Here is a 27,258-nt window from a genome sequence, read left to right as displayed (position 1 = left end):
AACTTCTGAGCATTAAACTAAAAGTTATGCATATTTTGTAACAGTGTTGGGTGTTTGTTCTATAATGTTTCCATGTGAGATACTCGTGTGGTGGTTGATAAAGTGACGATTCTCTTCTAATCCCAGATTGTTCACATTAAATTGTTGTAAAGCAAAGACAAAAAGGATCTGATCTTCATTAAATTTGGAAAGATGAAACATCACTGTGTTTCTTCCAACACTAGAAATTTTGTTGATTTTTATTTAAAGGATCTCACGCAACAAACTAAACGGAGACAAGAAAATTAAGCTGACTTTATTTGAAGATCGTTTTTAGTTGTCGTCCATCATGCAGTAGTTTATTCTGAAGTACAACTTTTTTTGTTTTTGGCTGAAATATGACACGAATCTCTGTGAAGGTTTGCATTAACCATAGCTTGTATGGACAGCCTGTGACTTTGAAACAGTGAGGTTGGTATTTGTTACTGTGGGGGGAACAATAACATTCTTCCAGAACGTTTTCATAGGGGTGGCCTTATCGAGGCACCTGGAAAAACAGAACAACGGAGCGGAGGGGAGGGGAGGGGGTGATGACGGGAACTTGTGAGAGGCATACAAAGTGCACAGTGTGAATGACGACAATTCTATAAGCAGGAATTAATAAGTAAATGTTTCAGCTCATTGTAGGCTGTCTCTCTCTGTCTTCCGCTCAAGTTTATTAAAATTATTACCAACATGGGACAGTCTTGCCAGGGGGAGCCACTGGGAGGGCCAGTATTTGGGTGCTGGCCAGTGCCCTCCTGAACCCCCCCTTTGGTGACACCCCTGTCTTCCAGTAGACATTTCCATTTTGGGGCAAGCACCTTTATGTTGCTGTGAGGAGTCACCAAGAAAACAAGAAGACCTTTCACAGCGATGCATGCTGTCTCTAACTCGGTCTTTTAGCCAAGATATCCAAACAAAATATCCAGATCCAGCCTTTTTTTTTTTTCTTGTTTCTTGTAAATTTAAAGTCTCAGACATTAGATATTTATCTAGATTTTTAGGGCACAATTATTACCATATTGGTTTGATACAGAGAAACACAAGTGAAACTGAAATGTGACTGGAAAAGTTATGATAATTTAAAGCTCTTTCATGCCCTGTTGTCTGATTTAACTGTCAAGGTTACGCTGCAGGTGCGTGTTTGTCTGTAATGATGCTGTTTTACATCTTAACCAAACATCCCCTCAGGAGATTACCAACTTCTCGAAACTGAGCAATAAGAAGTACACACAGGCTATAAAATCCCCCACTTCTGGTAACTCCTCCATTATTTGAGCTTTTGGAAAACTTTGAAGTGTTGAAGGGCGTTGCGCATGTGACTCCATAAAAATGGAACAGTGTGTTAACTGGCCCTGCACAGTCCAAAAGGGGTTGACCCTGTAATGTGAAATTGTCCGTGTCAGGCTTAATAGGTTGTGTAATAAGTTGTTTAATTGTTCACTGAACTAGCCCTCTACCACAGCTTCAGGCTCTTCCTGCATAGTTAAGGTCAAATATAAAACCAACCCCTCCTCATTCATCTTGAACTACAGCATGGCCCCAGCACCTTCACTGACTCAGAAGCTGGGATAGGACGCTCAACATCGGCTCACTTTCTTCACTAGACTCGTGGTCGCACACATTTTCAAAAAAGATAATTCTGCTGTTCTGAATGGAGTTACAAGGAGCCAATGATGGCATTCGCCTGGCTGCCTACAGAGCCAATCTCCCTGCACCAGTGGCTAATGGTAAAGCGACATCAGGAGGCTTTGACTCCGATTACTACACGTGTGATGGGGATGGCAGCAGTGTCGCATCTCGCGTATCTGTTGATCTAACTGGCTATGAGACTATGGATGCCCCGCCGCGCTACGACTTCTATGCCAACACGGAGGTGTGGGGCCGACGGAGGCAGTTCAGGCCGTCTCTGTTCCAGCTGCACGCCGGCCCTGAGGTGAGGAATCTCTTATTTATTTAATTATGAAAACTAAGAGAGACGAACTGAGTTTGGTTTTGTGTCTTGAACAGGATGATTCCAGACCTCCCATGTATGAAGAGACAACAGCTGGACAGGCAGGAGGGCAGGACAGCTCTGAGGAAGATGAGGATGAGCAAAAAGAACCGCCATCTGAACCCACACGCTTCGGATGGGTGCAGGGGGTCATGGTAGGTGGAGGCGATTTTTCTGCTGCTGTTTTTGAACTTGGAGCAATTTTGAATCTCCAGATATGTAAAGTTAAGATGGTTTCCTTAGACTTAAGGTTGAAGGTCTCTAAAGTGGCATTTGTCTTTCAAAAAATTCTGTCTTCCCTTCAACTTCATTCAACTTAAATAAACGAGGAATTAGAAAACATTAAAATCTGAAACTAATGCTAATCATTTAACTGTCGCCTGATTTTACACGTGAAGCCGTGAAAATGTGAAATTGTTTCTCAACATGTTTGCATGTTTTTGACTCTTGAAAAGACACCTTGAGGCATTAAAGGGTTACAGAGTACATTCAACAGCTTATTGTTAAAGGAAATTAAAAATATTACCCATGTGAAACTTTAATTTGCTTTAAAAACCAAATTTCCTCTTACTAGTGAGGCCAAATCCCCAAGGTAGTTTGATGACGATTTCATATTTGATGCACTTTCTACAAGCTCACTTTCATCGTGCATGTAGGCTGGGACAGAAACAGGACTTTCACTGGGCCTCGACAGTGATGCCGTTGATGATACTTAAACAGACACCAGCAGGCTTTACTCAGTGTTGCGTCTGTTCTTAGATCCGCTGCATGTTGAACATTTGGGGAGTGATCTTGTACCTGAGGCTGCCTTGGATCACTGCTCAGGCTGGTATAGGTATGTCCAATGACAGCATCCTTTATCCACGGCACATTTCCCAGACGGTGAGCATCCGTCACACTCACGGTGTGTTTCCCTGTTCTCGTCAGGTCTGACCTGGGTCATCATCCTGCTGTCCTCAACTATAACTGGGATCACTGGTCTCTCGACCTCGGCCATCGCCACCAATGGCAAAGTCAAAGGAGGTCGGATTTGATCACTGCCACATGCAAGAGCCTAGTTCTTTACTTTTAATGCTGCTGATTCCACACACAATGCTCACTTTTTTAATCCACCCCCTCGTCTGCAGGCGGGACCTACTTCCTGATCAGTCGCAGCCTCGGCCCAGAGCTCGGTGGGTCAATCGGTCTGATCTTTGCCTTTGCGAATGCTGTAGCTGTGGCGATGCACACTGTGGGCTTTGCTGAGACTGTTACTGACCTCATGCGTGTGAGTAGCATGCCGTTTAATACGTGCGCGTTTATAAAATACAGTAAATAATGTCTGTTCATTGTCTTTACTCGTGAAATTTCTTGCCATCAGGAAAATGGAGCCGTCATGGTGGATCGAACTAACGACATCCGCATCATCGGCATCATCACGGTGACATGTCTGCTGGGCATCTCAATGGCGGGCATGGCCTGGGAGTCAAAGGTTAGCTTATCCAGTTATATGTGACACTATGGTAAGCTGCCATAGTGGTTTGGATTTAAGTGAATAGAAGATTCGTCGCTGATTTGTGTATTCAGGTTATGAAGCCAGAGTCACTAAAAGGTCCAGTATTTGCAAAGATCATTAAAGGAACACAAACTCTTTTTAAAGCCATCTCACTCTTTCACATATTAGCAGAGGGCTCGCCCTCTTCCTCGTTAGCATGTTGACGCTAGAGTGTGTGATAAACTCGGGTTTGTTTATAAAAAAGACACTAAGTCACAGCCGCCAGTGATGAAAGACTGAGCCACACCTCAGCAATGGAAGTAACATGTTTCCAGCCTGGTGCAAAAGCAGCTAATGTCCCCTTCAGATTTTTATAACTCACCCACATGGAATTTGGTAACTCAGCGGTGTGGTTGTCTTAAATGAAAGGTGTTCATTTAGCACAGGCAGGCTTAGCTCCTGGGTGTCGCCTCCGTTAGCTCAGAAGTTTGCGTTGCAGATTTGGTGGGTGAAATTTGAGATTTGAAATTTGAAATTTGAAATTTGAGATTTGGTGGGTGAAATTGTCACATTTTAATGGTCTGTTTTCTGCATGTATGGGTGTGTTTATGCTTGCTAACCAAGCTTTCATGTTTCAGTCTCCACCACCTTCATTTCCGGCTCAATAAATAATCTAATTAAATTAAAAAATACAAATTCAAAAACTGAAAAAACTGAAAATGCAAATGTTGAGGCAAATATAGACTTGACTTTAGCCTTTTAGCCAACCAATCAGCAGACCGCTCACATTTATGGGTAGTACATGTTTATTTCCAAGAAGAGCTTTTTATTTCAACTTGGACACATAATCGATATATAACGATGTGACTTTGTCCATCTTTTGTTTACAGTGTGTGCATCTGCATGTTTACAGCCTATTCTTCCTCCCACAGGCACAGGTTCTCTTCTTCATAGTCATCATGGTCTCATTTGCCAGTTACATTGTTGGAACAATCATCCCTGCTTCACCTGAGAAACAATCCAAAGGTTTCTTTAGCTACAAAGGTGACTATGCAGTGAGCCAGTAGTACAGTTTACGGCAGTTTATCGCTGAGCTCTCCTGTAAACTCACTCTCTTCCCTTTAACAGCAAATATCTTTGCTACAAATTTTGTACCCGACTGGCGAGGGCCAGGGGGCAGCTTCTTCGGCATGTTCTCCATTTTCTTCCCCTCTGCCACGGGCATCCTGGCAGGAGCGAACATCTCCGGAGATCTGAAGGTATGTTATACAAATGCTTGTTTGTTTGTTTTTAATCAGTGGGAATAATATACAGATAAGCCCGTTAGCTTCATGCACATACACACAGCTTTAAATTCAATTTACGTATGTTCAGGTTTTTAAAAACCTTTGTCGTCTCCTCCTCAGAATCCAGCGGTGGCCATCCCCCGAGGGACGCTGCTGGCTATTTTCTGGACCACAGTATCCTACCTCATCATCTCTGCTACCATTGGTACTGCACGCCCCTGGAAAAAGCTCTATTTTACAGTTGATACTTTTTTTATTTTATTTGCATGAAATAAGCTTACAAGCAAGTCTTGTAAATGCATTTTGCACCTGCAAAGTATCAAAACCACTTTTATTGCAGTTTCAGCAATCGCAGCTGTTTCCAACACACTTTATCATAACACACACACACATGCGGCTCTATGTGCATCATATCACAGTAATAGTTTGCTTTATGCAACAGCTCTCTGATCACACACAGTTTTCCTTCTGTGGGAAACTAAAAAAAAAAGCAACCCTCTGTCTTTGTTTCCTCCCAGGATCCTGCGTGGTGCGCGATGCGTCTGGCGTGTTGAACGACACGCTGTCTCCCCTATCAACAGGCGAGGAGTGTGTCGGTACAGCGTGCCAGTATGGCTGGGACTTCAGCGAGTGCATCAACAATAAGACGTGCGTCTATGGGATCAGCAACTACTATCAGGTCAGCACTCACTCACACAGAGAGAAAGGTCAGTGCTGCATTTTCTTCCTGGTCATCATGGAACCATCAAGGGCCTTTCTCAATATGCGTACTTGTGCGTACTTGCGTTCTCGTGTACTCGTGATACGTCATCAGTTGGAGACCAAGTACTGTTCCAATTCAAAGTACGCATCAAGCCGAGAACGCGAAAAAGTCCCGGATGTGTTCTCGCTCCGCCTGTTTTATCGAGCATGCATCGGTGGTGACTTGTGTGGACTTGGTACAGCTAAATATCCCAGAATGCATTTCGTCCAAAACTCAAACGCGGCAATGGCGGACGAGCGGGGCTAAAAACTTTTAAATATTACTCTTTCTGGGTCACAAAATAAACTTTTAAGTTATTTTCAAGCGAGAATGTAGCTGTGTAAACTTCAAATATCTGCTCAATTTATCAAGATATCATATATTTCCAAACGTGCTCCGACGTTTTCGGAGATGTCTGTGACCTGCCAGCTCCATAGCAGACAGTGAGGTCGAGGATTATTAGAGCCGGCGAGAACAGCGGACTCCCGGCACATCGTTTTCACCCCCCCCGGCGGTCTTTTCGCTACTCAGGTTAACAAACCCCAGCAGCTGTCTATAGTATTGAGTGTCCACTAAAATAGAAATAAAAGCGTTCTAACGTATCACCTGCTTGTTTTTATTAAGGTATGTACACGTATGTACATGTACACTATTTTTATTAATAGAGGTTTCACTACTGAGGTTAAAAATGATATATAAGTCACTTAGATCACTTCTAAATGTTAATGTTTGGTTTATTTCAGTGTTTTATTTGTTCCTGAGTAAACCAGTTTGGCTGTGATTAAAGTTAAGCTTCATAACATGTTACTCACAGTTAAATTAAGAGGGGACGGCAGTAAAAACTCCGGACCTGTGACATCATCACGTACGCAGGTGTTCCAATTGTACAAATCGCGAGTCCGTGCTCGCGTTCTCGGCCAGTACATACTCACCGAGAACGCGAGTACGTACTCGCATACTTGAGAATTGAGAAAGGGCCCAAGTGTCTTCTACCCTAGGGCTGGGTATCGTCACTGATTTCTAGAATCGATTCGTTTCCGATTCACAAGGTCCCGAATCGATTCGATTCAATTCGATTCGATTTGAATCTGGGAAATTTTGACAGTCAGAAATATTATAATTCAGATCAGTACATTGACATATTTTTGTATCTATAAAAAGGAAGCTGACACACGCAACACTTTATCAAAGGTGTGAGCGTCACAGCAGATGCCTTTGTGTCAAAGTAGCTGAAGATAAAACACAGAAAAACATGAAGGTTTTCCTGGCCTGGGATTTTATAAAAATATTCTGCAGTACATCAAAAACGAAAGAAAACCATTAATCAACATATGAACATTACCTCTGACGTTACAGCGGTTTTATTAGAGACACTAAGCGTTTTACATTTTGCATAATTTTAAAAAGTTTACATTTGTTCAGTATTGAACGGCAGAAATTAGGTTTTCTTTTCGGAAGTATTTAAAACGAGAAAAAAAAAAAACAGCGGCCGACAGCGCTGTAAACGACGGTAGAGTTGTGCGCAACAAGCAAGCGAATAATGCAGAAAACAGTACAGAGAGAGAGAGAGAGAGAGCTGTGCATGAAGTGTGATTTTTATCGTGGGTGAAGCAAAACAGTAAAAGTCAGAGTGATTTCATGACGATGTTTATGTGAAGCGTAGTTTGGATCTTCTTTTGCTGCTGGTTCGGTCAATATTGTTTGGAGAGAGATCAAACTAACAGCTTTAGAATCAGCGCAAAAAGGGCGTGAACACAAAGCGCGGACCCGCTGACAGATCAGAATCAGCGAGCTGTCGGCTTTCAGCCCCGACCGTGTCCGTGCAGTTGTTGTGCCAGAAAGTGATTGCCGTCCGCGGGAGCGCGCGCAGCCGCTTAAAGCTGCAGCGCCCGTCGGGTGAGAAAGGCGACATCTCACTGATTCTGATCCGCGGGTCCGCGCTGTGTGTTTACGTCCTTGTGCAGAATCCTTGTACCTGCTCTCATTTACTGTCTTAGCTGTTTGGTGGTTGTTGAAATTTTGTGAGGTTTCACCCGAGATTCTGGCGTTTCGGGCAAAATAAATTTATATTAAAAAATCGATTCAGGATTTTAATGAATCGATTTCACGTTATCCAAGCCAGAATCGATTTTAATCGATGAATCGATTATTATAACCCACCCCTATTCTACCCTGACTAAGGTGATCCAGTTCCTCCTGCTGCCACTTGGGGGCACTACAGTATAAAGCTACCTTTCCTGCTCTCTGTCCAGAAACACACTTTACTGCTTTTGTGTATTTTTCCGTTTTCCGTTAACCAGCCACAGTAGGTCACCTTGTAAACACAAAGATGTTTCTGCCCTCTGAGTGTATTGAGTGAGCATATTTCTGTCTGCAGTCGATGAGCATGGTGTCAGCCTTCGGCCCTCTCATCACAGCTGGGATATTTGGAGCCACCCTGTCATCAGCTCTGGCCTGCCTGGTGTCTGCTCCCAAGGTCTTCCAGGTACATGCACAGTCCATCTTCACGGTGACTTACTCCACAGGTCGCAAAGTCTGCTTTAAAGATGAAAGTCCCTGGGTGTCTTCTTTCTTGTAATAATGTGTTTTTAATCTAACTTTGTTTTCCCCCCTCACAGTGTCTGTGTAAGGATCAACTCTACCCTCTCATTGGCTTCTTTGGCAAAGGTTATGGCAAGAACAATGAACCAATCAGAGGATACTTTCTCACATATATCATCGCTGCTTGCTTCATCCTCATCGGTGAGTCTTTGAAAGAGTCAGAGTCGTGTAATATCTGAATGTGCCGTATGTAAAAGATGCCTCGAGCTCAGCATTTGTCAAATAAGATGAGTTAGAGGTATACCCAACACGGTCAGAGGGCAACAAGCGAATCATAGATGCGGCAATCAAAATGTTTTTGACAAACTGGAGGAGTCTCCCCCTGCTGGCAGTTAGAAAGAATGCAGTTTCAAGGCACTTCTGCATTGGCAACAGTGTGTCCACCTTTCATCATTAGTACTCCCTGCAGTTTGGGTTTTAAATGTCAGTATGGGAGTGACATTTAAAACAGCAGGGACTACTAATGATGGGTAGCTGCTGAGAAAGTTTCCTAATTTACAAACTTTTCCGCTGCTTTCATCTAATTAAAAAAAATAAATGTTTCAACACCTTTAGAAATACATGTTATTTCATATAATTGTATTAAATATGATATTTATAATAAAATCATACTAACCATAAGATAATTAATTGGATATCAGTTAAAGTCTCTTTAATCCCTTTAGTCAAATTTATGTCATCTCCTTAGATGAAGCTACATTTCAATAACATTTAATAAACCGGCTGCAGAGAGAACGTTTTAAAAAGAACTGTTTTACACATTAAATGCAGGTTCTGTAGCTTTACAGAGCCCCATAAAGAATCAGTAAGATGTTTGAATAAGAACATTTGCTTTGTAAAGAGTCTGCCAAGTTACCAAATGTACAGAACAGTACATGAAATCAATCAATTTATATATTTGTAATGGCATATGCTCTATGAAGCCCAAAGTCAGCCAAGTACTTAAGCTTGCCTTACTGTTGATATCTGTTAATGCCAAATCAAAACTGTATGAAGTTTTTAATTATGCCATCAAGCTTTTTCCTTGTGGCTTCATATTAAAAGCTTTTTTCACGTGAAGCAATCACAGAAACAGACAAATCCTCTTCTCTTTTATTGCATCACCAGCTGAGTTGAACACCATCGCACCCATCATCTCCAACTTCTTCCTCTGCTCCTACTCTTTGATCAACTTCAGCTGCTTCCACGCTTCCATCACCAACTCACCAGGTAAACAGCTCAGAGATGGCAGAGCTGACTTTAAATTAAAAAAAAAGATCATTGTATATAAGAATAAATCATCATCTCAAATTAAAATATGAATATATGTTAACTGTGTGTGTGTGTGTGTGTGTGTGTGTGTGTGTGTGTGTGTGCAGGTTGGCGTCCGTCCTTCAGGTTCTACAGTAAGTGGCTGTCGCTGCTGGGCGCCATATGCTCCGTGGTGATCATGTTCCTCTTGACGTGGTGGGCGGCCCTTATTGCTTTTGGCGTCGTCTTTATTCTGTTGGCATACACACTCTACAAGAAGCCAGGTAAACACACACACATACTCTCTCTCATACACACACACACCGTGTAAAAACAAAGCCACACTGCTGCTTCACTCCCTCTCTGCTGTGTTTAGATGTGAACTGGGGCTCATCAGTTCAGGCGAGCTCCTACAACATGGCTCTGAGCAAGTGTGCAGGCCTCAACAGCGTAGAGGACCACGTCAAGAACTACAGGTGAGCCTCCCCCGTGTCTCTTTCTATTGTAAGGTATACACCCCAAACAGCTGAAGATCCACTAAGCTCACATTTGATGAACTTACCTTTAAATCTGACATCTAAATTTGAAGGTTGGATGAGTGTTTTTTGAGATCCTAAATGACGTTTCCTCATCAGTCCAGGGGATTCTTTTTTTTATGCACTTCGCAACAGTGTTACCATTTTTTTATACTAATACTAAAGTTAGATCAACGTTTGAAGTGCAGTAGTTTAAAGTTTGCTTTGAGTGACTTTATCAGCTCTTCAGTTATTTTCACTAACCTCATAAATACATGGGATGACATTATGGCAACGGTGGGGAGGAAGAACGCTTTTAAAGCCAAGCTTTTTTACTTCATGTTCTAAAATTGATTCACTGTTTCTGGAACGATTGATGCTTATTTTAGAACTTCTTCTGGATTCATGAAGACATGAAGTCTAGTTACTTTTTTCAGGACTGCAATGACCTTGGTCACCAAGGACATGCCCCTCAAAAATAAATGGTACAGTCTAGCTTAGGCACCAAGATACAAAAAGCAGATTGGGGCTGATAGAAGTTTATTTAGTGATTTTCCAGGAAGAGAAAAAACGGAATACATGAGACATGAAGAGTAAACTGCTCCGTATTTAACTCTAACACTTTCAGGCCCCAGTGTTTGGTACTAACGGGCCCTCCCAGCAGTCGCCCCGCCCTGGTGGACCTCGTCAGCTGTTTCACAAAGGATCTCAGTCTCATGTTGTGTGGAAATGTGTTAACTGTGAGTTCTCCCACTGATCGCACAATAAATCCAAACAATAATCGGAACAATGATGAAATGTTTGAAATCTTGCTCCCATCCTCCCCATGTTTCTCAGGATGGTCCCACTCCTTCAGTACTGGAGAAGACAATGAATGACAGTCACCTGAACTGGCTGAACAAAAGGAAGGTCAGGTCGTTCTACAGAGGAGTGGTGGCTGCAGATCTGCAATCTGGGGTTAACGTGTTGCTACAGGTCAGGGCTGAAATAGTGTAATTTATAGTTGAGATGTATCAGCAGAATTGGGCTGAGGGGGCAAGCCCACCCACAGCGCAAATGCTGCCCTTTTGTAGTGACTGAGGTCTGAAACACACACCTGTAAATCCTCACCTGCTCGTGTTCTGAATGTCCACCAGGGGGCAGGTTTGGGCCGTATGAAGCCAAATGTTCTCATCATGGGTTTCAAGAAAGACTGGCGGAGTGACACACCTCAGGCTGCTCACAACTACATAGGAATAATGCGGTAAGCCAGAAAAACGTTTATGACCAATACTGCTGATAGAGTCTTGCTAAAAGTGTATTATTTTTGCAATATTAAATATTTATTGCTTAAAACCTGAACCTCAGTTCCATAAAAGGCCACCCGGCCAGCTAAAAGGTGCGAGTGTGTGCACATGGTCATTCATTTAAATGTCGCTTTCAGTGATGCGTTCGACCTGCAGTTTGGTGTGTGCGTGCTGAGGATGAGAGAGGGATTAGAGGTCTCCAATCCATCTCAGTCACACGGTGAGAGCCTCCATGCATTTTACAGCAGGCTGCACATCAATGAACCCGGGAATGCTGCAGCCACTGCTACGTTCCCGTGTCACTTTGCTCTCGGCATCAACAAGAGGCATGCTAGGATGTGCAGTCCACATTTATCCATCATCTTTTAAATAGCTGCCTGAAAATAAATTAATGTGCAAAGAAATTTCTTCTTTTTGTTTCAGTTAATCCAGGCTTTGACGGTGGACCAGAGAGCATCAACAGCATCTCTGTTCCTTCCTGCGTTCAGACAAGCCCGACATGTATGTAAATGCAGGATAATATCACAGACACACAGAATATGCACGCATCAGTACCCAAAGACCCTCTATGGTGTCATTTAAATTCTATAAAACACATTGTCTGTTTGCAGCTTCTGTCTCCATCGAGCCCGAGCCTCAGCATAGTACACAGTTTCAGAAAAAACAGGGAAAGAAGACCATCGACGTGTACTGGCTGTCTGATGATGGAGGTCCGAGTACATCTCCACTAGTCGCCTGCTTTATGTCTTAATTCAAGTTTGTCCACAGACATTTACTCCTCGTGTGTGTGTGTGTGTGTGTGTGTGTGTGTGTGTGTGTATTCCAGGTCTGACCCTGCTGCTGCCTTACCTGCTGACCCGCAGAAAGCGCTGGGCCAAGTGTAAGGTCCGAGTGTTTGTGGGAGGAGAAGCAGAGAAAAAGGACGAGCAGAAGCAGGAGTAGGTATCATGCACAGGTCTACAGTGTGGACATGTCCTACTAATGTCCCTGTGAGGAACAGCTCAGGCTTCAGACTGCTCTCAGTGCTTCGCTTCACAAAGTTTCTTTCTTCTTTTGGAGTTTTTCCAAATGTCCAAATCATCTCAGGAACGCAGCACTTTAAAGTCAAACTGTAGTTTGTTTTTTTAATAGGTCAGTAATATAAAAATTCTCTTACTGTCAGGCAATTTTTGCTATTTTCACCTGTAAAATTGAACAATATTTCATCATGATCAGTCTATATTCCATCAGAAAGACTTACTTTGTTTTCCCAAGAAACGGGGAAATGCAGTATATGGTCTGACGTCCTGCATTCTCGCAGACACGGACTACACGCTGTTAGACGTGTGCTCACTCCAGCCCCACGTTCTCTTTCCAGGGTGTTGGAGCTCATCAAGAAGTTCCGTCTTGGTTTCGATAGTGTCGAGGTCCTTCCTGAAATCAACCAGCCTCCTCAGCAGATGAAGTAAGCTTGAAGATGAGAATGAAGGATGGATGTTTGGGAATGTGAGCCAAAAAAGCTGCTGTCAGCTTACATGATAAGAATCCTGATCACTCAGTTTTTTGTTTTTTTATTTTAGGTTTTTTTTGTGGTACATGAAGTAAAATAGCCAAATCACTAACTTTAATCTTTTATAATATCCTCTCCCACCCACCAAACAGTTGTTGTGAAGAGCCGGGAAGAGTCTATGAGGACTGACTCACTTTTGAATGCGGCCTCTAGTGGCCATTAGACGAACTGCAGCTTTTGGCACTGCGCTGACTTTAGAGATTGTTGCTTGTGACAAAGAATATATTTGAACACAGTATTTCGGAAAAATCTTTAGATAACTGTGTTAAAATTTCACTTCATCTATGAGCTGCTGCATCTAAAAAAAATAAAAAAAATATTCAATTTAGCAGAATTTAGGAGTTTTATTCTTCTAAAACTAATTAGTTTTACATTTTCTGCTCAGGTGTCTCAGATTTGAACAGAAATTTTTTGGTTCAGAGTTTGAGCATATATAGAGTGATATGAAGTTTTAGCTTCCCTATTTATTTATTTTATAATGTGTCTATCTCAGACTACAGCTGATTTATTTAAATGAAAAATGAATTTGAAAGACTTAAGTAAAAGATGTCTTGAAAAGTACAGTATGATATGTGAAGCTAAAATTTAAAACCAGACAGTTGAACAGAAGGCCCACGATGATTTGAGATGGAATAACTCCAAACTCTGTCTCTGTGTGCTTCAGTGTCCATCAGTTTGAGAAGATGGTCAGTCGCTTCAGGGTGGATACAAATTCTAAGCCGGACTCAAATTCTGGATGTGCAAGCCAACATCAGGAGCCCTGGATGATCACGGACCAGGATTTCGAGAAGAACAAGGCCAAGGTCAGACACAAACTGATCAAATATGTTTAAACCAAACCAAAACATTTCTTCTTTCCTCGCGCATCCTGTCTTAATCTGAACGTTTCTTTTTTTCTGTGGAATTCAGTCTCTCCGCCAGATCCGTCTAAATGAGGTACTGCTGGATTACTCCAGAGAGGCCGCTCTCATTATAATGTGAGTAGTTCTTCTGCTTTTATTAAATAAAATGATGGTAAATGCTGAGTTTGCAGGTGTTGCAAAGCTCTCACCTGAGAATGTTTCAAGCTCATTGTTACTGGGTGAAAATCAGCTGTTTGCTGTTTTTCCTGACAGCACCATGCCAGTGGGGCGGAGAGGAGTGTGTCCCAGCACACTCTACCTGGCGTGGCTCGACTTTTTGTCACGTGATCTGAGACCTCCAGTCCTTCTGGTCAGAGGAAACCAGGAAAACGTTCTCACCTTCTACTGCCAGTAGCATCTCCAGTGAGACCAATGGACATATATGAAACCAGTTATCCTGACATTACAACACCTTTCAGGCCACAGAAGACATTTATTTTTCCATAGATTTATTTCTTGTAATTTAATTTTCAGGTATTAGTGAATTGTAATTTCTTCAGTAATGAGCACATGAAATGATTTGTTACATTTTGATTAACTCTGATCACAAAAATTAGTGAAAAGATGTCTACTGTACAGTGTCCTCTATGTTTATCAGTTAGGGTCCCTTCATGCTAATGTTGCACTCTCCACTTCATAATATACAATAAAAAATAATAAATATAGCTAACATACACATTCATGGGAATATGAGGTTGAAATAATTATGCAAGTCTTTGTTTTTGATTGCATTTGACTTTTTTTAATCTTTCTATTTATGGATTTGTGGCACAGGAGCAATGGTCTCCTATAGCTTTGCCATCAGTCTAATTTAACTTTGTAAATAAAGTCTTCAGTACTCTTTTTAATATTAAGGTACAATATTAAGGTAATGAGGTACAATGGGAACACACGGTATCACATCATGTCCTTGTTGTAACTCTCTTGTGGTTAAACCAACGAGCTATGTAATAAATCGATCAATAAATTAATAAATACTTGTATTTGTAAGTATATGCATATAATCAAAACATGATACAGTATTAAAAATGTTTAAAGGTGCTGTTATCTGGTTGTTTTTTCACAACAGTATTTATATTCCGATGTTTTGCTCAGATATGTCGTTAACATCTTGTGGCTCCGTTCACTTTTCTGGATAAATCTTGTGGGAATATGTGAAAGTTTACAGCTGATGTAACAAGCCTGATGTAACTTCAGCTCAGATAGTTTTGCTTCTATTATCAGAGACGGAAGCTCACATGAGCTCTCACTGTGCTGTGCTTTTGCCGTTTTAGAAAACGGCAAAAGCAAAACCTTGAAAGCTCACAGGAAGGGTACAAAAGAAAACATACAAATGTTTCACTTTGGTGGTGTGTGTTCGGTTTTTGCTTGGACTTTATCCCGGGTCTAAGCGCGTTTATCTCTGCTTTTCGATACCTTATCAAATGGCGTCGGAGTGTGGGTTATTCCTAAATAAACGATCTTTGGAAGCGTAATCAATAACTGCGCATGCTCAAACTGTGAATATTCTGCAAACCTCCACGTCTGAGCACGAGCAGACGGTAGCCAATCAGGAGCGGCCACAGTGTGTTTGGAAACAACATTCCTCCTCTAAAGTCCCGTATGAGGACCAGCGGAGACACTTCTAGATCCACCCAGGTCACCGCAGTTTCTCTTTAACATAAAACGCACTTTCCCCCGGCCGTTCTTCGTGTTAGTGAGTCCAGCGGGTCACGGAGACATCCTGTTTTTCTAGCTCACACACCGCCATTACACCCGGAGCTCGAACCGACAGACGGTAAAAATGGATGCAGGAAATTCTGAACAAAAGACGATCACTCTCATCATAAAGACGCCCAACCAGGCTCAGGAGGACCGGACCATCGAGGGAGTGAGCCTGCAGTGGACCATAAAGGAGCTGAAAGCGCACCTGTCCGCTGTCTACCCGACCAAACCGGTGAGTTTACACAGAGAGCGGCGGAGCTATTCGCGGCTGTGCTGTGGAATGTGATGAGAGTAAAAACGAGCTGTCAGCCATTTCCCGGGTCACGCGCGTGTATATGCGCGCGCTCACACGAAACCAGCACAGCGTGCCTGCGAGTCACACGAGCTCGAGCTCGCAGTCACGTCATTTTTTCTGTTTAATTAATAAACTGATTGAGTGACACACCTGCAGTGAACACGTGTTTATGTCTGTCTGTTGTTTTGGTACAGACGATGGAGGTGTTTTTGTATCTCTCTGTAGATATGTCTCTGAAATAAGTACAACTTCACGGGAACATTCGTGTTATTCAGACCACATCCAGAGGTGTGTCTTGGGCAGGGGGGCTGCACATGTCAAACATCAGTTTTGGACAGGGAGCAGAGAAGGATCTACGCTTCAGTGGAGGCGTAGTGATGGCAGCTGTAGCCAGGCAGTGGACTGAAAATGTTCAAATGAGGAGCCAGGTTTCGGTCTGTTTACCCAAATGTTGTGGGAACTTGGCCATGTGTTTCTGGTTACGAAATGTTCTCATCGAAATCAAAGGGGAGGTGAGACAGAGAGGGTCTTCATCTTCTTTGATGAAAACAGTGCTGTGGTAGGCTCACAGCACACAAACACTTTTTCAGCTTTAATATTGGGACATCCCCTGATATGTCTCAGATTGCACCGTAGAGATGATTTACTGCAGCCTGGAACCTGCAGTGAATAAAGTGTCATCTTTATTCTTTCTTTTGATACTAAGAATTCTTTTTTTTTGTTGTTGTTGTTTTTTTACTACAATTAGATATCATTTCCAGGTGTCAATTATAAGTCTGTGTGATCTACTGTAAACAAATTACTCGACTTTGGCCATATTTCATGGTTTCAGTTTAGTACCTTAAAAAAAACAAGCTCCCCCACCAAACCCAAAGCAGCAAGGAGATCTGATCCGTTACTGACTTTATTCTTGTTTCGTCTCCAGGCTGTGAGTGACCAGAGGCTGATCTACGCTGGCAAACTGCTGCCTGATAACCTGCACATTAATGGACTCTTCATACAGGTGTGTATGACAGCACGAGCTTTCATGTCAAGTGGTAAATGTCACAAGCTGATTATGTGCCACTATGCTGGAGACAAACTGGTGGAAAAGGGCTGCTTTTATCTCGCTGCTGCTTGTAGGAGAATAAGGAAGTACACAGTAGTTACTGAGACGTGTGAAAGGGCTGTGCCACAAAAACTAGGACAGACTATTTCATGTTTTTTTGTTCAAGAATCCCAGTAGAGGCTCATACTGCCTGAGCAGGCATGATAGATGTAAGACAATACCAACCGTGCACAAAGGAGCTGTCAGCCATTTATTCTGTGAACCAATCAGCATAGAGCTGTAGAAAACCTGCGCGCAAGCTTTGGAGCTTATGCGGCCTTGATTTTGTGGGCCTGTCCCCACTTCATTATAAAGTAGAAAAACAAAACAAAGCTCATCTTACTGTCTGTCAGCGTTGGGAGCAGCCGGGAGGAACCACTATAGAAAAGAGTGCAACAGAGGGACAGCTCAGACTGAGAAGGTTGAGAGCTGAGGCTGAGATGGTTTGGACACGTTCAGGGGGGACAATAGCAGATCTGTTGGACAAAGGATGATGAAGATGGTGCTGCGAGGTAGGAGGAAAAGAAAAGGACCTCAGTGAGGATTCATGGCTGTAGTGAAGGAGGCCAGGGATAGGGTGAGATGGAGATATAAACTGAAATTTCAGTTGTATACAGCACAATGCCACTGTAACGAAACAAAATAACCGTGGACTTTTTTTTGTTTGTTTGTTTTCTGTAAAAATCACTGATTTGGCATAGTTTCAGTTTTTTTCCTCCCATGGTCATCCACAGTTTGAGAACCACTGGCTACACTGAGTAGACCCAAACCCAGCAGAAGAGCTTCATACCGTACCAGAGCCATGCTTCCCTCACTGTAAGGGTCAAGAGTGCAGTTTTTTTTCCTTTCATTTGTCACTGGTTATCAGACACACACACACACTGCAGTGAAAGGCCACATGCAAAAGCATGCAAAAAGAAAAAGTCACAACCTGGACACTGTCGCACATAATGGCTTCATTATTTCTGAGAAAAAGATTCCACAGAAGCATCAACAGCATAAACAAGTTGGTTCAGTTCAGTGGCTTAAATTAGCATAGGTGAAGGCTAGCAGACCCTTATCATCTGCCTGATATGGCACAAATAGAGATTGACAGATGACGTGACTTTCGCGCATTGCATGTTGGGTACCCGTGGCAACAAAATCAAAATACTGCATCAAGCGCTAGTATTTCCAGCACCGGTAATCATTATTCTGTGGTTTTAATCCCTACTTGCATTTTATTTGCCCCAAAAACAGTTATGTACAAAACGACGGAGAACACAGCAGGTCCGTACAAAGACAGACTTGACGAAAAGGCAAAAAAAAAGGACGAGGAAAAAATCAAAGGAGTGAAAGGGTCAGACCCGTACGAGCATACAGAGCGGAGTAAGGACGTCAGCGTGCTGCCCAACTTTCATCACAGACATATTTATTATTATATGGTCCTAAGTGTGAGTGCAGACACTCACAAGATGTTTATTAACTTCAGATCCCTGCAACAAGCCCAGGTCCAGTTTACTTTGGTGATTTGGACTATTCCATTTCACAGCTGTTGTTACATTCTTTTCCTTTATCTCCTGTACAGGCCAACGCATCTATTTGTCGTTTCAGGTTGTAGTATTACACAACATTTTCAGATCTAATAGAAATAACATGAGTGTTTCGTAATTCATTCAATTTATTGTCTTTATTTATAACTGGCATTATTGTTTCATTCTATTATAGAATCTTACCAGAAAGAGGCAAAATTGTAAAAATCCATCATGCTTTATTAGCTGCTTCGGTGAAAAACAAATCAACAATGCAAAAAAACCTCAAAAACCATTGCAAAACAACATACTGGAAAATAGTTATTCATCACTTGGGCACATATATGCAGGACGTTTCGTGGCTGTTTTGATATCGCTCGCTCTCTTAACCGATCAAATCTGGCTGTGGTAGCAGCTTTAAACTCGGTCTGACCCAGGCTGATAGAGGTGCCCGGTCTGGATCGCATTCCTGCATTTTGTAGGCTGGTTTTCCTACAAAACACAACAAACATTAGCCCGCAAAGCCACAGTGAACAAAGCAGCATAGCGCAACGAATTCAATTCAAATCAATATAAGACTTATTTACATCAACAATTATGTTATGATAAATTACGTAAAAACTACAACAGAAGACTTACCTTTGTGGAAATGCTTGGAGCAGACTAACATGTGAGCTGGAGTGTTCTGGGACGTTATATTTGGTCTTCCAATGGCTGCGATCCAGGCCACCCGCTGGGTCTTTGTTACTTCGGAAACACAGCTTGAACAATTTCTCTTCCACGACGTAATCCGATAACAACCGATCTCTTTACCCGTCGGCTTCCCGTGGCTGTCATGCGACCGGCTATTGCAGTTAATAATACAACAGCTTCTTGCCATTTTTTGTGTTTCTTTTTATCGCTGTGTAACTTTTCATGTGAAAGCCTGCGTGCACTAGTACCACTTGTCACGTGTTCCCAGAATCCTTTGCAGTTTTACCCCGGAATGACGTCACATTTTCAATCTCTATAGAAGTCACCGTGGCCACGCCCCAAATCGTACGTTCAGGTTCTAAAAAAATTCACCCCACTCAGAGTTGTTATAAAGGAGGACACGGTCAGTGCAGGCCAAAACATTTTTCAAACCAGGCGGTAAACATGCTTCATAATCAGAGTCTGTGGGATCGACACAGAGACGACGTTAAGTGGCCTCCAGAGCTCATACGTTGGTTTAATTTTGCAGCCTTTGAGGTTCTCAAAGTTTAATTGGGGTTCATTCAGACACAAGTCTGTATGTGTTGGGTGGATGTTGGGTGGATGTCACATGTTGTTTAACTGTTTTACCTCCACTTCCACAGACGGACTCAATTCCCACACTGCACCTGGTGTGTGCTGTTAGGAATCCTCCCCAGGGACCACTGGGAGCCAGACCCAAGGTGAGAACACTTTAGAAGTAACACCCAGTGACTTTTCTCTAACATCAGCACGTTGCTTCAGTCCTGCTGGCTTTATAAAGACCTGCGAGTTCACAGTGAAACTCCTGTTGGTGAGGTATTTGAATTCTGAGCTCCTGTAAACAAAGCAGCTGGCTTCATGTCGCCCTCGTGTCCCTACATTTGCATACAGGCTAGTTTCACACACAGCGTCCTTGTGTGCGGTCTGTTACCGTCCTCGTGTCTCAGATATGATACGTGGCAGAGGTCAACAGTGTAGTTTGCACCTTAAATTCTTTTCTAAATATTTTGGAAGTTTTGTTGAATTTTCAAGGATATTTTCAGGCTGACTTAGTTTGGGCTCTGATGATGACAAATTCCAATCAAGAAATCAGTGTGAGGTTTTGTAAGTAACCTCAAGACACTCTGGTCAAATTTAGAGCACTGCAGATGTGCTTCTTCACCTCCGCCCTTATTGTTGCCCCGCTGTGTAGTGAAACTGTTCTGCTTCAGCTGTTATCTACCAGAAGTCAGCCCAGACACTAAAGCTGGCATGCATTACTTTCAGTACACTTCCAAGCCGGAAACAAAGCTGCAGAAACAAAATGTGGTAGATCAGATAACACAGGTCTCAGCAGATGTTTCTTGCTGGGGATTTTTTGTTTTATTTTGTTTTATATTTTTTTTGTTTTTATTTTGCAGAAAAAATGACATCAAACTCTTCTTCCCTTTGCAGGCCAAAGAGCCACATTCCTCCAGTCCACAGCCCACGCCAGCCCAGACTCCCAGCCCACCAGAGCTGCGGCAGAGGAGGCCGACCTCTGCAGCTCCAGCCCACACACAGACTCCAGTGTCTCCTCCACAGACTCCTGTGTGGCCTCCTGCTGCCATGTAAGCAACAAGCATGTGTTTCAGTGTGCTTTAATCCATTGTAACGGTGTTTGCACTGTCAGAGAGAATGACCGCTATGCAGCCAAACCACTGAACATTTTTTATTCACCTTTAATACAATACAGCTATGACTGCTCACCGTACAGTAAGCCATCGCTGACTTCCCTTCTCCACTTCCCCACTGGGGGAATCCCAGTTTCAAAACCAAGTGGCCTTCGGTTAAACTAACCTTTTAAAAGTTGAAGAACAGTTGAATCCTGATCATGTGATTTCTCGATCTTTGTTATTGTTTGTCAGCGACATTCAACAAAACCCCCAAAAGCTGAACTTAAAAAATCACCAATCGTGATAAAGATGCGGAACATGGAAGAACCCACAGTGCTTTGCAGGTTGTGCTTTCTGAGTGGCCACTGTTTTCTGTGTCAGGCTGTATTTAAATTGCAAGCATGTAGCTGCTTTTAAGGTGGATTAAGGTATAATTTGTAGTTCATTTCATTTAAGCAGTGCAGAGTACTACCTCTGGAACCAGTATCAAAGATCACTGTTTCAGGAGCTCACAGCAAACAGCAAAGTGTTTTGAATTTTCAAAAGTAACCACCAACACATAGAGATGGGTGACTGTAGTTCCTGGAACCAAGAAGACTGAAAATAATCAAGCATAGCTGAAAAATCAGCTGATGTTAGTCGGAGCTCCGCTGACACCGCTCTACACATACAATTACTAAATCTCATATTATTCATCTTATTGAAGCTGCTTTAGTTTACAGTTGCTGTGCATCTGCAGGCCGCTTTGCAACCCACCATCACTCAGTGCTTGCTCTGCTTTGTACGGGACTCTTTCTGCTGCACTCCACGTATGGGACTGAAGGGAAACGCAGTCCCAGCACAGAGATGTTCTCTCATGTATAAACGACTGCAGATGTCAGAAAATGATTTCTGTTTCCTAAAGAGAAGCAAAGATTAACAGTCTCGTGTCATGTCCCCGGCAGGACTGGAGCTCCTCTGATGACCCAGCCAACCTTTCCCACCTACTCCCTGTACAGCCCCCAGCAGCTGCTGTGGCTCCAGCATGTCTACGCTCAACAGTATTATATGCAATAGTGAGTTCTACTTCGCATACTGAAGGTTTTACACCCACAGCCACGTCTTGTGTTTGTCTGACTACTCTCTAATTCTCACTTTCCCACCACCAGCCATGCAGCTTTAGCAGCAGCAGGCAGCATTCCCACAACAGCTCCAACTATTGGCCAGTACCCTCCTGTTCCCGCCCACCAAGTACCCGTCCCTGCCCCGCTAGCTGATCAGAACCCCATCAACAACCTGCCAGCCAATCAGAATCCAGTGCAGGATGGCGCTTTCATCAACCCCGGGGCCAACCAGAACATGCGGATGAACGCTCAGGGCGGAGCTGTTGTGGAGGACGAGGAGGGCATGGAGCGCGATTGGCTGGACTGGTTGTACTCTGCTGCAAGATTCGGAGTCCTGATGATGATCGTGTACTTCAACTCCAACCTGAGCCGCTTCCTGCTGGTGATGGGCACCCTGCTCCTCATGTACCTGTAAGTGTGCAGCTGTGGGTTCAGAGAGCTGCTGTAATCACTAGATTTAACTCAGAGGGCTCAGCAAAAGTCTGGTTTTCTGAGTTCTCCCTTTTTAGAGTCTCTTGGTGAATTGCACACCAACACACTTCGCCCATTTTAAAGCCCAGCAGCCTGTCTGACTCACAGACGGAGCCGATGGGCGTGTATACACAGAGCCTCGCCTTCAGGACATGGATCCTTTAAACCTGTTACACCAGCAAGGGGAACAAAAAAAGATCCCTGTACAGACTGATATAAGATGTATTCTGTTATATTTATTTGTATAGCAGACCTGTACAAATTAGACTCGAGCTGCTGTAAAAGCAGTTTTGGTAACACTTTGGTTACACTTAATATTTAATGGTATGTACACTAAAATAAGGCAGTAATGTCAGATTTTTAAGATAAGATAAGACTTTATTGATCCCACGACGGGGGAATTTTTGCGTTACCTCAGCTCAGGTACAGATATCAGAAGGAAAAATACAAATAAAGTATAAACAAATAAAAAATAAGTAAGATAATACACTATATACAACGGTAGCATACACAGTATGTGATTATGGATATGGTTGTGGAAATATGCAAGACATAAACTATATAGACATAAACTATATAGACATAAACTATATAGCTTAACTATTCTACCACTGCTACAGAAAACAAATGAATATTTAAATTAAGCACTGCAGGTGCTTCAGTTACTAATTTCTTGGTAATTTAGTGGAAAAACAAACTATTTCTTTCTCAAGTATCCCGTACTTTTCAGGCGCAGCCTTATTATAGAGCGGCTTACCCTTTGCCAACTTCTTGGTATTGTGCAGGAAAGGAGACAAATATTGTGCTATAAATAATGTAAATTGTGATCTGAAACCCGTCACCTCTCAGAATAAAATAAACTTTTTCAATGATTTACTGTTAAAGTGGAACTGCATTAGAATTGCAGATGGTAGACCTATAATCTGACGGTAGACACGTTCAGAGTTAAATGAAGTGTCATTTCTTTTTTTAACATTATTGCTCTTTTGGGTCAACGAATATCAGTCATGTTTCCGTCAGTACTCGGTTTCTTCATATGTATTGACTCGTGTCCTAAGTGAGTCTAAACCACTGAATAAAGCCTGAACTTCCTCTTACTGAAAAAGCTTAGACCGCAGTACTTCCTCATGCTGCGAGCTGCCACACAATCATTTTTACTGCAATAAGCTTTGAAATATTTGCATCTCTCTGAGAAGGAGGGAGTTTCCAGGCTCAGCTGTGTACTGCTGACTTAAAGTCGAGTGATTTCATTAATGATGGCTGCACTGATAGCCATCGTGACGCATACGAGTTGCTGTTGACATCTATCGGCCGTGTTGGCAGGATGTGCTGACTCACTTCCTTTAAAAAGTTTTTCTTTAAATCTTAAAACTCTGGAAGCTGTTAAAGAAAGGAGCGCTCGCCGAAGGCTTAGTTTGAAGGGTTAGCTGCTTGTCGTGCTTACACTCTTATTGAGACTGGAGGGAGGAGATCACGCTGTCATCATCAGCCGTGCTGCTCAGCCCTCGGCCCACTTCCCTCTTGCTGACTGATGGCCTCCATCAGTCTGCTCTACAGCTCAGTTCTGTTTTGTTTTTTTTACTTTTAATCATGATGGTAGACTTTAAATCCTCACAAATGAGTTCACAGGTGTCAGCACTCAGCTGAAGGTTGACTGAAAGCATCACCTGCAGTTACAGGTTCTAATCACTTTTTAGTTTTTGGAAAAAAGAGAGAAACAGACAAATGGAGCTGCTCTGCTGTTTTAGTTTTGTTTGGGCTCATTTATGATAAATGGCCTGTATTTGTATAGCGCTTTACACAACCTGTCATCCACCCATTCACACACACATTCACACACTGGTGATGGCAAGCTACATTGTAGCCACAGCCACCCTGGGGCGCACTGACAGAGGCGAGGCTGCCGGACACTGGGGCCACCGGCCCCTCTGACCACCACCAGTAGGCAACGGGTGAAGTGCCTTGCCCAAGGACACAACGACCGAGACTGCCCAAGCCGGGGCTCGATCCGGCAACCTTCCAATTACAAGGCGATGTGATGGTGATGTCTCAATTTTTATGGCAGTTACAGCTGCTTTAATCAATATTTCATCTTAAAAATTGATCAAATATTTTTGAGAGTAGGTTTAAGTAACAATTATTACTGTATTTGTCATCCACACGTGTCCACCTGGTAAACTGAGTGGAGCATTTAGCAGCTCGGCGAGGCTCTAGACCAGCACTCACGTTGCTTTGTTGCCATGACAACTTTGTTAAGTGCTTAAATGTCTTGTGTAATGTCTTCAGCTTCTCATCTTAAGCAGAAATCTGATCTGACATTAAGTTTTTCTCAATAAATAACTCGTATCGAGTTCTGTGAGATCGTGTTTTCGAGCCCTGTGCTGTACCCAGCTGCCCGCTGCTGACCCCTAGTGTTCACTTTCAGATTTATCTAACTGGTGTTTTGGTGGTGCAGCAGTTCTCCTTAACCACAGGGAGCAGAAAATGGGGGGTAAGAAGTTTTGTTTTGCCACAGGCCTGAGCTCTTGATCCAGCAAATTGATGGAGACTAGCGTGCTGAAACCAGGCACTGGCAGCTCCATGGGGACATCACGGTGCAGGAAGATCCGACCACGATGTGACATCACAAGCCTTTGGAGCGTGTTTCAGGGTTGTAACACCCCTTGGATAGTTAGCTTTTCCTTGTAAACCCTGTATTTCCTGCCTTGTTTTCCAGACACACCGTCGGCTGGTTTCCCTTCAGAAGGAGAGTGCAGGTCCCAGAACCCAACCAGCTGCAGCCCCGCGAGAACCAGCAGAACCAGCAGAACCAGCAGAACCAGAACAGGAACCCAAACCTGAATCCAGTAAGAAACTCATCATTTTTCTCTCTTGTCCACCTTTCTTATGTTTGATGAAACTCCAGCTAAATGCTGCACACTGAGGAAAGACTGAAGAGTATGTTTTTGAAATGAGCTAGCAGAGGGACCAGGGTCAGGTTGAGTCTCTAACCTGCACACAGGCCTGGATGTTTGCTGTAGTGCTGCAGGCTCATGTGTGTGTGTGTGTGTGTGTGTGTGTCTCCTCAGGCTGGTGAGCACACCGACAGACAGCAGGACGAACCAGCAGCTGAAGGATCAGAGGGAGCGATGACAGCGGTGTTGGTGCCTCCTCACAGAGTGTCCGTCATGTGGACGGCCTGGGTTTTTTTCAAAACCTTCTTCTCCTCCCTGGTACCTGAGGTCCCTCAGGCTGTGGCCTAACTGAACATCTGGGACGGAGGACTGATGCAGACAGTTCCTGCTCTTCTGTCATCTCTGGAGATGTTTCTTGAAGCGTGGGTGGAAGGCGTTTACCGAATAATAAATGGACACAGACAGAGCGCTGCACCTCAGTGCTCTGAGTTCCTGTGTGACTTTGATTTTTCAAGTGAGCAGGAAGCAAACCACACCAGCACGATTCCCAAGAACTGCAAAAAATTTGGACAGAATCAAAAGATGCAAGACCTGAAAATATATTAATAAATCCTCCAACAGGATCCCAGCTGACCTGACCACATACATCCACTGCCTGCCACCAGCCCCCACCCTGATCGTTCCCTCCTTTTGTCCATTAAGCACAAAGTGGCAGCGGGAGGTGCCGATAATCCTCCTGAAAGCTGAAACTGTTGTGCCTAAAACGCTCTTCATGTAACGACGTTTACATCCACATGCCTTCTGATTTAAAATCATGTCTCACGCTGCGGTCACCGCATGGTCCGGCTCCATGAATCAGTATTCGGCTCATCCGAGGACGCGTGGGTGCACGGGTGTCTGTAACACTCAGACGGACTGAAATGTTCGCCTCCTCCAAAAGCGGCTAAACTTATCTTTTCATTGAATTCTTTAAAATCAGGGTGCTCAAAATTATCAGACAAGGATATAAATATAAAGGATTTCGGTTATTCATATATTTTGGGACCTTTATTTGCTTTCTTACACTCGTTATAGTTAATCAGAAACTAGCTGCAGGTTTGTCCAAACATCCACATTAACAGAAGTGGAAACGACACTTTACTCCTCATGTTATTTTTGGGGGGCTTTTCCCTTTCAGTGAGTGGCAACTGTGACCAAATACAATTTAAAATCAATCTGTAAAACAGTGATGGCGGTGTAGTTTAAAAATAAGTTTTGTAATTCTATTGTATGTACACGAAGCACTTTATAACATGTATCTTATGCAAAGAGAGGTTGTGATTTCTATTAATGCCGAGTGGGCTCATAACTGTTTTTATTGTCAGAGACTGGACAAAGTTTCATTTTAAAGTGTGACTTGATGTGAAACTGAAATGTGGTACGTTCCTGCTGTACCTGCCCTACTCAAGCCTCCCATCTGTTCTCAGTTTATCAGCTGTGCTTGTTTTGGGTTTTTTCTTTGGTCCTCAGCAGAGAACAAGCAGATGTTAATATCATAACAATGCCTCTGAAAAGAAGCAGCTTTTAGCAAAGAGGTTAAAGGTCACAGCCCTTCCTGTAATCCAGTCTAGTTTGCTTAGCGCTTAAGCCCCGCGTGTTAGCACTCCGGTTCCCTGTGAGGGGACGACGGTCGCTCGTGGGTCACAGTGTGTGATTGGAAATGTCATGTTTAAACATCTTTCCATTACAAAAGGATGAATGCTGAACTGTGTTTTCCAATAATGGATGCAATAAATATTCTTAACTTTAATGATTCCTTATCGTGTGGATTTGTTTCTTCTAATGTTTGTGTTTGAGTTTGATGACCGCACGTTTAAACATACTGAGGCTCAAGTCCCTGCAGAACACGTGTTAATGTTGTGACCTTTAGTAAACTATACAGTCCCCCCCCTGCATGTGCTGCCTGCAGGCACAGTCACAGTACAAATACATTGAAATTATAGGCTGAGCACAGCGAGCTAACAATTATATTTGCAGGTTATCTTAAGCCAAATGCAAATAATTCATACAAAGTAGAATCCACTAGTTAAAAACAGGCCAATGCAAAGTTTGGCTGGTCTCTAAAAGTTTCCTGCCCGTGTCTAAGGCGTGTAAGCCTCCTGTTATTAAATGGAATTTTAGTGTATTTCCTTCGAAATTAAAATGTAATCAGATACAAATACAGGTTATTGCACTAGAATAAGTCAGAAAAAATTATTTAGATAGTG

The 27,258-nt window shown here is 42.9% G+C and overlaps 2 protein-coding genes across 2 annotated transcripts; both read left to right on the top strand.

Moving 5' to 3' along the window:
- Positions 1-1,434: 1,434 nt before the first annotated feature.
- Positions 1,435-14,641, top strand: slc12a3 (solute carrier family 12 member 3). The gene is made up of 26 exons (XM_003439377.5): positions 1,435-1,957; positions 2,032-2,169; positions 2,774-2,849; positions 2,942-3,037; positions 3,142-3,281; positions 3,375-3,485; positions 4,421-4,532; positions 4,617-4,747; positions 4,895-4,979; positions 5,293-5,453; positions 7,894-8,001; positions 8,135-8,258; positions 9,225-9,326; positions 9,476-9,631; positions 9,724-9,823; positions 10,491-10,602; positions 10,700-10,837; positions 10,999-11,105; positions 11,286-11,368; positions 11,572-11,649; positions 11,760-11,858; positions 11,975-12,086; positions 12,506-12,592; positions 13,362-13,500; positions 13,607-13,674; positions 13,813-14,641. The coding sequence occupies exons 1-26, from the start codon at positions 1,676-1,678 to the stop codon at positions 13,952-13,954; spliced, it is 3,087 nt and encodes a 1,028-aa protein (XP_003439425.1). The 5' UTR covers positions 1,435-1,675; the 3' UTR covers positions 13,955-14,641.
- Positions 14,642-15,124: 483 nt separating this feature from the next.
- On the top strand, positions 15,125-26,801 carry herpud1 (homocysteine-inducible, endoplasmic reticulum stress-inducible, ubiquitin-like domain member 1). Its single transcript, XM_003439522.5, has 8 exons — positions 15,125-15,535; positions 16,524-16,601; positions 19,534-19,611; positions 20,345-20,499; positions 21,489-21,599; positions 21,693-22,058; positions 24,835-24,964; positions 25,187-26,801. Exons 1-8 carry the CDS (start codon positions 15,383-15,385, stop codon positions 25,358-25,360), a joined length of 1,245 nt encoding a protein of 414 aa, XP_003439570.1. The 5' UTR covers positions 15,125-15,382; the 3' UTR covers positions 25,361-26,801.
- The last annotated feature ends 457 nt before the right edge of the window (positions 26,802-27,258 follow it).

The sequence above is a fragment of the Oreochromis niloticus genome, linkage group LG7, assembly GCF_001858045.2.
Source record: "Oreochromis niloticus isolate F11D_XX linkage group LG7, O_niloticus_UMD_NMBU, whole genome shotgun sequence".
Lineage (NCBI taxonomy): Eukaryota > Metazoa > Chordata > Actinopteri > Cichliformes > Cichlidae > Oreochromis > Oreochromis niloticus.
Note: the sequence above shows the minus strand (reverse complement) of the source record. Positions and strands in the feature narration are given on the sequence as shown.